Source organism: Schistocerca cancellata, chromosome 1 (genome assembly GCF_023864275.1).
Source record: "Schistocerca cancellata isolate TAMUIC-IGC-003103 chromosome 1, iqSchCanc2.1, whole genome shotgun sequence".
In the NCBI taxonomy this organism is placed as follows: Eukaryota; Metazoa; Arthropoda; class Insecta; order Orthoptera; family Acrididae; genus Schistocerca; species Schistocerca cancellata.
Genome location: NC_064626.1, coordinates 641,201,351 through 641,216,875, shown reverse-complemented (window position 1 = coordinate 641,216,875; position 15,525 = coordinate 641,201,351). Strand labels below are relative to the sequence as shown.

General features: G+C 42.1%; 1 protein-coding gene across 1 annotated transcript in view; it reads left to right on the top strand.

Annotated features, from left to right (window-relative positions):
* The window catches only part of LOC126091188 (toll-like receptor 2), an 84,424-nt gene extending 69,238 nt beyond the window's left edge, over positions 1-15,186 (top strand). The window contains exons 8-9 of the mRNA XM_049907044.1: positions 2,908-3,112; positions 13,793-15,186. Of these exons, the coding sequence (XP_049763001.1) occupies positions 2,908-3,112; positions 13,793-14,104 (517 nt within the window). The 3' untranslated portion in view covers positions 14,105-15,186. The remainder of the gene's footprint in view (positions 1-2,907; positions 3,113-13,792) is intronic.
* The last annotated feature ends 339 nt before the right edge of the window (positions 15,187-15,525 follow it).

The following is a 15,525-nucleotide window of genomic DNA, read 5'->3' as shown; positions in this document are numbered from 1 at the left end:
AGTGAGGGGTTATGTCTCACAACTTGCGTTTTTTTACCTCCAGTGCCACTTAATATGGAAGAACTGAAAGGAAAAATAATAAACGCAATCGCTGATATCGACTATGATGTGTTGGGACATATGGAGCCAGAATTTGGTTATCTTGTTAACGTTTACCACATCACAAACGGTGTGTATGTTGAGCACCTGTAACGTCACTTAAGAACTTGGATAGGTGCTCCACCTACTGATTAGTGTCAATTTGCTGTAAGTGTTGTAGGTTTCACGCAGATGTCTCTTTGAAACCACAAAGGTATTTTATGACTAACATTTCGCTACACATTCCATCTACTACATTCGAATCCAGATCCCAATACGAGAAAATGAATGTATGCGGCGTACTTGTGAATACAGTGTAATCAAAGTGCCATTCTTTGATCTCTTTTACTACTACAGAATATGCATAGAGTGAAATTTTGTTACAGTCACTTATTTATTGTTACTGTGCAAGGAAGAAATAGCATTATGAACTCAGAGCACGAATTCTTCGCCATCTATTGCAGCCCACCACTAGTAAGTCACACAATATCGGCGACAGAGCAACTTGAGAAACCACGCACGTTGTTTTACAGCTAACATGTATCCACTGCATAGCGTTTTATGAACGAATTTCCGCACTAAACTGGATGAGCGCGTATAGACATAGAAGAACTCCTAACCTTTGGAACAGAAATCACTTCCCAATCTTGTTCCACAGCATTACTTAAGGGAGCTGAGTGGCTGCTACTACACATGGGCTCTTTAAATCTAACCTTGAACCTCAGGGTTGGGTACTTTCCCTGCAACATACCATAGCATTCCAGCACACACCTGGATTTCGTTGACTTATTGGCTACCACTCTGTTTCTTCATTATTATTTGCATTTCACGTGTTTTTTATGTGCTATGTCTTAGTTCATTCTCTTTTTCTTTATTTTTTCATCTTCATTCTTCTCACTCGCATACATCCCATTTCTATCGATGTTTTCTTCGATCTCATTTTCCTCTAGTTCTTAATTGCACTACCCATTTTATTCCTCTTCCTCGTGATTCATCTTTGTTCGTTTCGTTCTCATCATCTCTGGACTGATACTGGCACACTGCTTATCCGTGAACCATCTATGTTCGGCTACTCTTTCCGTCGTTTCCCGTTCTTGTTTGTCTCACCTCGCCCTCACAGCAGCTGGGTCCCTCTCATATTGAGCAGCCCCTCCCTTTTACCTTCCCCAATCTATTTCTTTCTCTTACCCGAGGAAGGATCTACTCATTCCTAAAGTTAGGATAGTTCCGTCGTGTACTTTGAAATTATTGACAGTACTCAAAAGAATTTCACCTCCTGAAGATATGTAACTACCAAAACACACACACACACACACACACACACACACACACACACTAACGTACACACGTAGAGTGTCTTTCAATCCGTGCAAACTTTTACATCAATTTGATGCCATCAGCATTTTATCCTTCGGTAATAATGTGTGATACAATACCATAAATCTTGTACAATGCAACCATCTCATGTTAACAACTGTTTAAAAATTATCAGTGTTTCCTAGGATTAACCAACTTAAGAAAATACTGCTTTACTTTTAATCTAATTTTCGTTAGGTACGCAGCCTGCAACGTTTATCATTCCTACCACACCTTATTCGTACGTTGTCTACACGACAACATAAGCTCAGAGCTTGTCAATATTGTGATGTGATTGCACTAAGTTTATTGTGTAACTATCTCCTCTACTCACTGGAAAACAGGTATTTACGCAAATTTTTACGTAGGATTAATGTTTCTTATGTTACCAGCATTGATTATTCATTTATTTAGAATTCCACCCCAAAATTCCGAAATCGAGCAATGTAATCGCCTAAGGAAACAGTAAATCGGAACAGGTAAAGTGTGTTACACTACTCACTTACCGTGTATGCAGTATGCAGTCTGTATTTATACCGTTACTATTGTAAAAAGTTACGATATATCTTACCCAAACGTTAGATACGCAGCATGTATTAATATCTTCAGTTAAGACTAGGAGTTCCACACTGTCTCGGTATTTTTGCCAGATGACGTAAACATTTTGCTACGATATTTCACCTTGTAACCGTTAAGCGACTTGCAGGTGAAGCTTTAAAACAGTACACCGTCGCCTGTGATGTGCCCACTTCAGTGTTGATCACTGGTGACATGTTATGAGTGACTGTTCTATTCTGGGCATTACTTTCTTTGCGTCTTCAGGCTTTTGACTGATTTGTTGGGGCCAATCACGAATTCTAGAGAAGCTAAGACAAAATTGTCAATGGATGAGGGAATTTTAGTATCGCGTAACTGCAAACAAAGAAAAAAATAATTTTGTAACTTCAGTTGGTTAAAACTTTATGATCAGCTTCTGTAAATTTCAGTCCAACACAGGAATTTGATACGTCATATAGCTTCAAATCTAAGTGCACGATACTCTTGTGCAAAATCTGGGTCTTGGAGTATTGCTATTTTCGGTGCATTGACAATATTTTTCCTCAAGAACACTACGTTAACGCCTGTGGTCACGAATGAAGGTATTTCAGCATCATCAATGTATCTATACAGCATTTGCATGTTCACTCACAACGCAAGGAAATCGTATCCATTCGTTTGTTCTCTTGACTGCACTGCACATGAAAGATGATAGGCTCTGCTACAGTCGGACTCTGGACTGCTGCATGGTAACTATCATCCAGTTCCTTTGTGCTATCCTGCGATGCAACGTTCAGTCGTACATCCGTTTATACATGTTTGGATTGCAGTATAATAGCTCAAATTTCCATCAAGTTTAAAAGGAGAAGTAAAAATCTGAATATTTCATGTGTCAATATTGCATTACATGTGACATTATTATTTCTGGGAGAGCAGCAGTGCGGACCGGGAGTGGGTTGTGGACCAACTAGTACCGCACCTGGAGACTGCGGGGGATTCCCCCGATGAAGTGGCTCTGCGTCTCTGCCTGCACGAGAGGGACTTCCCGCTGGGATCCTACATTGCTGACAACATTGTCACCTCCATGAAAACCAGCCGCTCAACAGTCATTGTCCTGTCTCAAGCTTTCGTCGACAGCCGGGTGAGTTGTAGGAATAACGCAACAATCTAGGGGCTAAAAGGCCCGTCAAGATTTGACTGTTTGCTATACACATACTGCTGCAAGCCAGGTGGCAGTGCTGTGCTCCATTGTAATCTATTGTATACAAGTCGAATTTTACGCTGACGAGACCTTTTTGTTCATTGGCCACTGCACCTGGAATTCTGTCTGGATGCCTGAAACACAGTAGTGCTGCAATCCTAAGTCATGGCTTGTGATTATTTGTGTTCGTAAGATGGATAGAGCTGTTTGGCTTTATTCAGTGTACTTAATCGGCATCGATGTAACAAGGTCAATTACACCTTCTGAAGAAGACAATTTTAAAATTATAAATACCAAGGTCAAGGGTACCAATAAATCTTTATTTGCAACTGACTGGTTGAATTTTTCAACCTCTCCACGTTTACTGTAACATAGTTGCTGAAGTTGCAGCCATGTTTACGATTTTGGAAAATTATTATCTACAAGTACAAAAAAAAAAATACTTCATGTGAGATTAGGTGTCGATCCTGTGTGTAAACTGATTATGTTTCATAATTATCAACTGGTGCTGATCTGAATTTGGAGCCGATGTCTTGTAAAATAGCACACAGTCATCTGTAATGTATAGGGGATGCCTGGTATGGTATTCTTATCTTTTATTTTAAATTTTTTAGGTGATCGTCAACATAAATACTCTCACTTTAATTACACTAACTTGTAGTCTATATTTGAAGAATGTTTGTAAAATAATATATGGCTTCATAATTATTATGATAAAATTAGCATTGCCTTTTCTATTATGCGCTGTTTGCGACTGCCGTCTCCGAGACTGGGAAGGTAGTAACACGGATGGAGTTCCTTGTCACGTGTTAATATTACATGAAAAATGTAGGTGTTTAAAGTAACAAAACACTTCCTGTATTCATATAAATTAATTCAAGCCAAAGGAACATTCAAGATTAAAATAGAACTACCCTATTTAACACTAATAATATATAGACAAGTAAAATAATTCTGATGATTCTACACAAGAAGCTCGGCAATTCAACATACACAAGAAAAAGCTAAGATCGTAGGCCTTCAACAATATCCCACGGTGAAAACTGTCATCTGATAATAGCCATGAAATAAAATTTGTTAGGACTTTACGTAATTAATCTGAGAATTTTGATAAACAAAATGGGCAGCTTCTGCTTGCATTTATCAGGTGCCCATTTCTTGCGGTCTATACATTGTACCAACACTTCCCTTGATCTGCTATTGGTAAATGAAACAAAACCTGCAGTACAAATAGAGCTATCACTGTCTCTGTATTGAGCTTTCTTTTGCTGTTTCTACTTTTCTTAGTTTTATTTTTTTTCGGCTGGGAAAAAGCGCTTCTTGACATCCACTGAACTTTTCTTTCGGAGAAACAACAGTAGGCATAGACTGAACATTCTCTAAGCCACCGCAAGAAGGCTGCGACTGAGGTTTTCCTGTATCATTAATTTGCTTCGTGGAGACCTTCAATGATTGAATTTGCGTCGTTCTTCTGTCGTGACAGCACTTAGAGCAGTAGGCCTATAAGAATTTGGTAGATCTGTCACGAACCAGGAGGAAATTCATGGTCGCCGAAAACGTCTCTATTAAGGGCTAAATGCCACAAGTCTGCTTGGATATTTAATGGCGTAACCGCAACAGTATATGTAGAACTCACTATTCTTGGAATGTCATATATTGTCATGGTGGTGAATTACATCCACGAATCACTTTCAGTATTCGCGTACTTCTTCCATAGTCCGTACAGTGACCGATCTAGTGGTTGAAATCGGGGGGAGCAGTAAGGAGGAAGTGACAGTAAAGCAATGCTGTTATTTTTCTCACAGTTGAGTCCTTTAACTACAGTAGAGAAGTATGATTATCAAGGAGAAGAGGAGACAGACTATGTTTAGAAATGGTTCAAATGGCTCTGAGGACTATGGGACTTAACTTCTGAGGTTATCAATCCCCTGGAACCTAGAACTACTTAAACCTAACCAACCTAAGAACATCACACACATCCATGCCCGAGAAAGGAGTCGAACCTGCGACCGTACCAGTCGCGTGGTTCCAGACTGTAGCGCCTAGATCCGCTCGGCCGGCTCTATAATTCGAGCACTTTGCCTTAGAAACAACGTGTTTCAAACATTCGTAGAAATGTTCTTCCATCATTCATCCAGAAGGGTTAATCACTCCACGGGAACCTAGTGGCCCATCACGAATAAAATGCTCTTCGAAACGCACCCGGGGAAAGATGAAGACCGGCAAAATACCGTTCTCAGTAGCAGAAACAGCACCATATACAGTAACTAGGCTATCTCGTCCTCCAGATGTGATCGACCGCACTTGCTTGAAAGCTTTTTGTGACACAATGGGATTTGGATATAGGGTAACGTCAACAGTTGGAGGAAATGGTTTAACGGGAGTAGGATTCGTTATGAATAGGAAGGTAGGGTACAGAATGTGTTACTGTGAACAGTTCAGTGACAGGGTTGTTCTCATCAGAATCAATAGCAAATCAACACCGATAACTATAGTTCAGGTATACACGCTGACGTCGTAAGCTGAAAAGTACGTAAAGGAATTTAAAATTTAATAGTCAAGGGGGAATGGAATATGGTTGTAGGGGAAGGAGCGGAAGAAAGGGTTTGGTACTAGGAATGAGAGAGGAGAAAGACTAATTGAGTTCTGCAATACATTTCATAGCGAATACCCTGATCAAGAATCGCAAGCAGAGAAGGTATTCTTGATGAAGACGGGGATATACAGGAAGACTTCAGTTAGATTACAGAATGGTCCGGCAGAGGTTCCAAAGTCAGATACTGTATTGTAAGGCGTACCCAAGAGCAGATACCGACTCAGGTCACACTCCAGTAGTGATGAACAGTAGGCAAAAAGTTTAAGGCAATAATTAGGAACAATGAATGCGCAAAGAAGTGGGATAGGGAAGTAATAAGGAATGAAGAGATGCACTTGAATTTCTCTATGGCTGCAGATACTGTGAAAAGGAATAGCTCAATAGGCAGTTCAGTTGAAGAGGAAAGGACGTTCTTTAAAAAGGTCAATAACTGAAGTTGGACAGAAATACATAGGTACAAAGAAGGTAACTGCGAAGGAACTGTGGGTAATAGAAGAAATACTTCAGTGGATCGATGAAAAAAAGAAGTACAAAGATGTTGCGGGAAATTCAGTAAATACGTAAATACAAGTCACTTATAAATGAAATAAATAGAAACTGCAGGGAAGCTAAGGCGAAATGGCTGCAGGAAAAATCTGAAGAAATCGAAAAAGAAATGACTGTCGGAAGGACTGATTCAGCGTATATGAAGGTCAAATTAACTTCCGGTGAAATTAAAAGCAAGGGAGGTAATATTAAGAGCGCAGCTGGACTGCCACTGTTAAATGCAGAAGATAGAGCGCATACGTGGAAAGAGTAAATGGAAGGCATGATGGGGAAAACGTGTCTGATGACGTAATAGAAGAAGAAACACGAGTCGATATAGAAGAGATAGGGAATCCAGTATTAGAATCAGAATTTAAATGAGTTTTGAAGGACTTAAGATCGAATGAGGCAGATGGGGATAGACAACACTCCATCAGAATTTCTAAAATCATTGGAAGAAGTGGCAACAAAACGTCTGTTCACATTAGTGTGTAAAACATATGAGTCTGGCGATATACCATCTGATTTTCGGAAAAATATCATTCACACAGTTTCTAAGACTGCAAGAACTGAAAAGTGCGAGAATTATGGCATTATCAGCTTAACAGCTCATGCATAGAAGTTGCTGACGAGAATAACATACCGATAATGGAAAAGAAAATTAGGGATGTTAGATGAGGATGAGTTTGGGTATCTGCCACTGGTGGTAATTTCAGGGTGCGCCTAATTCATATTCTTGAGGAAAACCTTGTTTCACAAAGCGCCTGGAATCGAGCGAAAGTTGGTTTATAGATTATTCATTTTATTTTGAAACGCATCTCTGTTGGTTTCTGAACATTTTTGAAAGCATTCTAAGTTGATTTCTGAACGAATCATAAGATGATTTTTGAATGTGTGCGTAGTGTACGCGTTGTCTCTGCAAGGTCTGGAAATAAAAAGAAAAACAAAAAAAAACTTTACTGCAGACAAAAGGGGTGAGGCTATACGTGTTAAGCCGAATAAACGGGTGAATTCCGATCACTGTCTAATCATGCAATGAAGGCTTTCACGACCGGATGTTTCAGCTGCCGAGAATTATTCCGGGTTGTATGGCCGCGGTCCATGGAAGTCTTCTATCCCTGACGTTTCGTCCAAAGCTACGTTGGAAATTTTCGGAGGTGCTCCTGTTGTGCTAAGTCTTGCCGACTGACAAGTAGGACATCGAAGGGCGGCCTAAACACGGTCTTCGACGTCCGACTCGTCAGTCGGCAAGACTCAGCACAACCAGGAGCACCTCCGAAAATGTCCAACGTAGCTTTGGACGAAACGTCAGGGATAGAAGGCTTCCATGGACCACGGCCATACAACCCGGAAGAATTCTCGGCAGCAATCGCTGTTTGTTTATGCGGTTGATTGGGTGTGCGAATGATCAGCGTTGTTATAATCATTAGCGAAATCCATAGATTCAGTCTACCAGGGTGGAAGCAAACGACTAACAGAAATAATAGTTAAGAAAGATTACGTATTATCTTCTAGGTGTATCCAATAAAATAGAAGTTTGATCGAAAATTTTTGCCAGATCGCTACACTACGAAGGCCCAATCGTAAAGTCACTGGTTAGCAGGCGTTTAAGTTCTGTTATCGGAAAAGCGCCGAAAATGCATTGTACGAACACGTAATAACGCCTAATCGGACAATAAAGGCGGGGTAACTAAACCGTTGATTCTGGCAAGGTTAATAAAGTTAACCGGAGAGTAAATTTTTACAATAGCAGGAATAGTTACAGAATGAGAAGGTAGCTTATTAGAACTAGGAAAGAGAAGAAATGGGGACATCACACGGATTATATGGTAGAATATGACGATTCCAAATTTTACATAAAAGTTTGTTACTACTACTTTTCAGTCTCATGTTTGGGAAACTGGAGCGTATGTATGAACACCTTTTTGCTGTTGGCATTTGGTATTGGTATGTCGTGAATTATATTCTGTTATGTTATTTATGTAAACGATGTAGGAAAAAAGGACTATTTGTGTTAAAACAGACTCCCTTATTTGGCGTGTGTTACAATTGCTGCAATATTAGAAATACCTTCTCGTTTTATGTAGCAGACAGTGGAAAAACAGACGTAATCAAATCGAAAAACCACTCCAGTCTCGGATACTACTCGTATTAACAACTTTTTCAGTATTAGACAAGGACATTTTGATTTTTCACGTAGCAAAACCTTTGACGAACTTTGATAATCTAATAGTTTCCTTCGCAGAAAGTAAAGCACTGCATGTAAAGCTGTAGCAAGATTAGAGAGAAAAAAAGTGCTGGACCTAAGGATTGAAGAAATGTGTACTATCTTCCTTGTCTCTTGCGTTTCCTAGCTTTTTGTTTCCCACATTTAATTTTATGTCACACAGAAGAGAACGTTATTATCTAATAGGCGATGAAGAGGGCAAATTTTCTGAAGAGTTCTTATTTTCCCTGTTACGAATAATCACACGCAGTATTAATTGCGAATTTTTTTAAGGTAGGTACGATATCGAACCGGCCGACTGGGAGCAGGAGAGGCACCACAGGACATTTTAATTTCCATTGTCAAGAATATATGCTTGATGGCCTCTATTACAAAATATACAAGTTTGAATTCCACAGTTCGAAATAAAGTAACATGCGATAGAAGAATAGTGTGTGATGAGGTGTGGCACTGCACTTTGGCACACCTAAGACCAAATAACACATTTTAAACATTCTCGAACATATATGTTTAACATATCAAACCCATCAGAAAGATGTGCACCACAAAATGAACACATATTTGAAAAATCGATTTTTTTTAAATTTTTGTCCGCAGCTCGTGGTCGTGCGGTAGCGTTCTCGCTTCCCGCGCCCGGGTTCCCGGGTTCGATTCCCGGCGGGGTCAGGGATTTTCTCTTCCTCGTGATGACTGGGTGTTGTGTGATGTCCTTAGGTTAGTTAGGTTTAAATAGTTCTAAGTTCTAGGGGACTGATGACCATAGATGTAAAGTCCCATAGTGCTCAGAGCCATTGAACCATTTTTTTTTAAATTTTTGACGTCCTATGCCAAGCGCTCGAGCGGGAGGGGGGAGGGCGCCCCTATCAGGTATTTGCCCGGTTCGGAAATATCGTAGGTCCAGAGCTGGATATATTGCCACAGTCGTTGGAGCATACAGTTCTCGTTATCGTGTTTCAATATGACGGAACACGATTCCACTTTGATAGAAACATCTGTGAGCACCTAAGCGACAGATACCCTGATCGTCTGTTTGGAATATCCCATGGCTGGAGCTATCCAAGGATCTAGCTCGTTTAGTCATTTTACTATGGGGCTACATCTAGTCGTTGTTGTATGAAAAGCCAGCACAAAATGGAAACAAAATGGTTGGAACTGGATCAGAGCTGTACTGTACAACTGTTTCTGGAAGAGAGCAGTAGTATTTATGCACCGGCCGGTAGGCACTTCGAACGTTTGACGTGAGCTTAAGCTGTTAATAGAGAAGTTTACGTCAGTGAGAAACTAAATACTCATTACCGGTCATTAGTTCATAATATCGACAATTTTAGATCAGTTACCATCTATATTTGCAGAAATTAAAGTACAGTCACGGGAGAAATTGCGTTATCACTTGTCGTTACACATATTTTGTTGTTCTTCTAGATTTCTTCAATTTTTTATTACAATGGTCGGTTTCGGTACACCTGAACCATCGTCAGATGTGTAGACAAAAATAAAATAATTAATCAACAATGTTCTGAAATATGCAGTTTAATTTTGAATTGGTTCTTATTCTTATATTCTTACCTAGACATGCTTGATGAATTTGTAGCATCAGTTTTATTTATTTTTTTATTTTCAACTATGGCTTTCTGTATTTGGTGGCATCCTTCACTTATTAGATTCTGTTGGGGGTTGTGGCTGCATTTGATAATTTTTAGGTCGCTAGCGGTGTCTTCTGGATGTTTTTACTTCTTCACGTGCTGTTCCTGACAAAACTAACTGGCTGAAATAGGAAATTAGATACCTGGATACCAACAAGCAGGAACTGAATGTCGAATTACACGTAATTCATCTAGAACTGGAACTCAGTTCAAAGTCACTGAAATATTTAATGTAATGGTTTCTACCAAACCACTATTTTACCCTGTGGCGTAACACGTGAAGTTTTGCTGATAAGTTGGACGGGCTATTCTTGTAACGGATAAGGTTACATCCGTTCCGGCATATTTGATTGTAGATTTGGTATAATAACGATGATGGTCGGCCGCTGTGGCCGAGCGGTACTAGGCGCTTCAGTCTGGAGCCACGCGACTGCTACGGTCGCAGGTTCGAATCCTGCCTCGGACATGGAAGTGTGTGATGTCCTTAGGTTAGTTAGGCTTAAGTAGTTCTAAGTTCTAGGAGGTTGAGACCTCAGATGTTAAGTCCCATAGTGATCAGAGCCATTTGAATAACGATGATGTACACTATGTGATCAAAAGTATCCGGACACCTGACTGAAAATGACTTAAAAGTTCGTGGCGCCCTCCATCGATAATGCTAGAATTTAATGTGGTGTTGGCCCTCCCTTAGCCTTGTTGACAGCTTCCACTCTCGCAGGCATACGTTCAATCAGGTGCTGGAAGGTCTCTTGGGGAATGGCATCCCTTTCTTCAAGGAGTGCTGCACTGAGGAGAGGTATCGGTGTCGGTCGGTGATGCGTGGCACGAACTCGGCGTTCCAAAACATCCAAAAGACGTTCTATATGATTCGGGTCAGGGCTCTGTGTAGGCCAGTCCATTACAGGGATGTTGTTGTCGCGTAACCACTCCGCCACAGGCCGTGCATTATGAAAACGTGCTCGATCGTGTTGATAGATGCAGTCCCCATCCACGAATTGTTCTTCAACAGTGGGAAGCAAGAAGGTGCTTAAAACATCAGTGTAGGCCTGTGCTGTTATAGTGCCACGGAAAACAATAAGGGATGGAAGCTCCCTCCATGAAAAACACGAGCACGTCATAACACCACCGCCCTCGAATTTGACTGTTGGCACTACACACGCTGACGGATGACGTTCACCGGGCCTTCGCTGTAATCACACCTTGCCATCGGATCGCCACATTGTGCACAGTGATTCGTTACTGCACACAACGTTTTTACACAGTTCAATCGTCCAATGTTTACGCTCCTTGCACCAAGCCAGGCGGCGTTTGACATTTACCGGCCTGATGCGTGGCTTATGAGCAGCCGCTCGACCAAGAAATCCATGTTTTCTAACCTCCCACCTAACTGTCATAGTACTTGCAGTGGCTCCTTGATGGAGTTTGGAATTCATACGTGATGGTCTGGATAGATGGCTGCCTATTACATATTACGACCCTCTTCAACTGTCGGCGGTCTCTGTCAACCAACAGACGAGGTCGGCCTGTACGCTTTTGTGCTGTACGTGTCCCCTTCACGTTTCCACTTCACTATCACATCGGAAACAGTGGACCTAGGGATGTTTAGGGGTGCGGAAATCTCGCGTACAGACGTATGACACAAGTCACATCCAATCACCAGACCATGTTCGAAGTCCGTGAGTTCCGCGGAGTGTTCCGTTCTGCTCTCTCCCGATCTCTCATGACTACTGAGGTCACTGATACGGAATGCCAGGCAGTAGGTGGCAGCACAATGCACCTAATAAGAAAAAATTGTAAATAATAGATTTCAGTTATCAGTCGTCCTTTGGAATTTTTATTGGCAGATCTAGATTTCAGATAGAAACTAGCCATTTTCAATGCACTATCATTCAATGAACTGTGGACAAAGCTCGACCTACAGGCATTACTTGCATTGACCAAAAATGATAGTGCATTGAGAAGGCTAGTTTCTATCTGAAATATACACTCCTGGAAATGGAAAAAAGAACACATCGACACCGGTGTGTCAGACCCGCCATACTTGCTCCGGACACTGCGAGAGGGCTGTACAAGCAATGATCATACGCACGGCACAGCGGACACACCAGGAACCGCGGTGTTGGCCGTCGAATGGCGCTAGCTGCGCAGCATTTGTGCACCGCCGCCGTCAGTGTCAGCCAGTTTGCCGTGGCATACGGAGCTCCATCGCAGTCTTTAACACTGGTAGCATGCCGCGACAGCGTGGACGTGAACACTGTTGCTCCTGGGGTATCGGCGAAGACCATTCGCAACCGTCTCCATGAAGCTGGGCTACGGTCCCGCACACCGTTAGGCCGTCTTCCGCTCACGCCCCAACATCGTGCAGCCCGCCTCCAGTGGTGTCGCGACAGGCGTGAATGGACGGACGAATGGAGACGTGTCGTCTTCAGCGATGAGAGTCGCTTCTGCCTTGGTGCCAATGATGGTCGTATGCGTGTTTGGCGCAGTGCAGGTGAGCGCCACAATCAGGACTGCATACGACCGAGGCACACAGGGCCAACACCCGGCATCATGGTGTGGGGAGCGATCTCCTACACTGGCCGTACACCACTGGTGATCGTCGAGGGGACACTGAATAGTGCACGGTACATCCAAACCGTCATCGAACCCATCGTTCTACCATTCCTAGACCGGCAAGGGAACGTGCTGTTCCAACAGGACAATGCACGTCCGCATGTATCCCGTGCCACCCAACGTGCTCTTGAAGGTGTAAGTCAACTACCCTGGCCTCAAGATCTCCGGATCTGTCCCCCATTGAGCATGTTTGGGACTGGATGAAGCGTCGTCTCACGCGGTCTGCACGTCCAGCACGAACGCTGGTCCAACTGAGGCGCCAGGTGGAAATGGCATGGCAAGCCGTTCCACAGGACTACATCCAGCATCTCTACGATCGTCTCCATGGGAGAATAGCAGCCTGCATTGCTGCGAAAGGTGGATATACACTGTACTAGTACCGACATTGTGCATGCTCTGTTGCCTGTGTCTATGTGCCTGTGGTTTTGTCAGTGTGATCATGTAATGTATCTGACCCCAGGAATGTGTCAATAAAGTTTCCCCTTCCTGGGACAATGAATTCACGGTGTTCTTATTTCAATTTCCAGGAGTGTATATCTGGCAGTAAAAATTCCAAAGGACGACTGACAGCTAAAATCTGTTATTTACAAATCAAAATAACGGTCGCCGCGTGCAACAGCCTCTGAATGGAGGGTAACCTGATAATAAGAAAAACGTATGTCCGGATACTTTTGATCACATAGTGTAGGTTGCAGGTGCCAATCTGAGGTGAAGAGGTTCGTACAGGTTAGGAATTCGTGGCGGGCCTCTCAAACCAATCAGAAGATCGACGACTGAAGAAAAAAAGCGTATAGGTAATTGTTTTTGAGTATTTGTGAGTGTAGAGGAGAGGAAGTGATTAGCTGGGATGTATAGTAGACTCCGTCATACATCGCACGGTGGCTTCCGAAGTTCATAAGTAGAGGCAGATTCGTTAGCCTATTTTTCGAAGGCAAACGATTTCTACCTTGTACTACGTTGGCCGGAAGCATCATCTGAGCTGTTGGATTTTCTTGAAGGTGAATGATATGTTGCAGTGGTGCCGCTGGGAGCTGGATCTGGCGTCGCAGAAGGTGCACCACTTGGTGCTGTTGGAGCTGGAACGGCTGGAGCGGCACCAGCTGGAGCGGCACCTGCGCTTCCTGATGGACACGCGCACCTACCTGACGTGGCCGTCGCAGCCATCCGCCCAGCACTCCATGTGGAGGCGGCTGCGAGCCGTCCTCACCGCGCCGGCGGGCTCTCCCGCTGCTGACACAGACACTGACGGTGCAGACGTCGACGACCACACTCCTGACAACGAGCAGCAGCAGCTGCGGATGGTGGACGCCACTGCCTTCACTGTGTGACTTCGTCCGAGGAAGAGTCGCATCTATACTCTTCTTTGCAACAAACATACTGTACCTTTGAAATTGAGTGGGACTGCACGTTTTCAGAATAGCACTCCATTAAGTGTGGTTGATACTGATTACGATATGGGTCCTGATTCGAAACATCTGGACCGTTCCTCTGATTTACATACCTGTGGTTGTAGTCAGTTTTATGACTCCACGACGTTAGTACAAATATTCCTCTTAATTACCTTGCCACGAATAGAGGTGACGATGGATGAAAATCTCGTGTTTGGGTTTGATGATGAATTCTTTTTTGGGCGCACAAAACAAGAACATTAGCACCTATGCACGTAATGTAAATGATAAGTATGTTAGAAGCGTTCAGAGGAATTGTGTGAAAGGATAGAATTCATTAATATCAGGCAAGCAAGTGCACATATGCGACCTATTGTCTAAAGTGTTTAAATATCTATTTCTATTGAACGAAATATAACATGTGTTCTAGAAAACCTAAATAAAATATTACTTGCGAACGCTAAGAAAGATATTTTGAAGGGAAAGAAATTGCTCTTTTACTTAATACCAACATCTCAACCACAATTAATTTTCATACAGCCTATCACAGATTAGAATGTATATCTTCGATACTGGGTGGCATACTTGAGCTTCCATAATTGACTGGTTTCAATTATAATTAACCACTTTTGAAATATCTGAGACATCGTATCTTCACGAAAGTATTTATTTACTTAACATTTGGACATGTTAGGACATAATGTCCAATAACCAATCCAGAGAATAATTTTTCTGCCAGTTGTTGCAATATGAAGTAGCAAAATATTCGGTAGCTTCACGGAAACGTAAGCACTATAAAGCCAAATGTGTAAAGCCACGTCTTCTTTAATTATTTAGAATCCTCGAGACAGATGTTTTTTACCTTCCTTGAGAAACTGAGAACTAAAGCAACTGCGTACACAGCAACATAGTATACACAGAACTATCCGCATGTGCAAAACGATATTTCGTACAACAGCATCCCTCATACAGTTAACATGTAACGTATCTGTCAAAACTCATAGCCCAAGTAAATCGTACTGTAATGGATGTAAAATACATGTACCGCATGTTATTTGTATATTTGTATCATAATCCCACATAAAACTGTCTGTGATAACCACTTAAAGAATAAGCTATTCCAAAGATATAATCGGAGCGTGGAATGTCAGGTTAGAAAATTTAAAAAGGGAAATGGATAGGTTAAAGTTAGATATAGTGGGAATTAGTGAAGTTCGGTGGCAGGAGGAACAAGACTTCTGGTCAGGTGACTACAGGGTTATAAACACAAAGTCAAATAGGGGTAATGCAGGAGTAGGTTTAATAATGAATAGGAAAATAGGAATGCGGGTAAGCTACTACAAACAGCATAGTGAACGCAT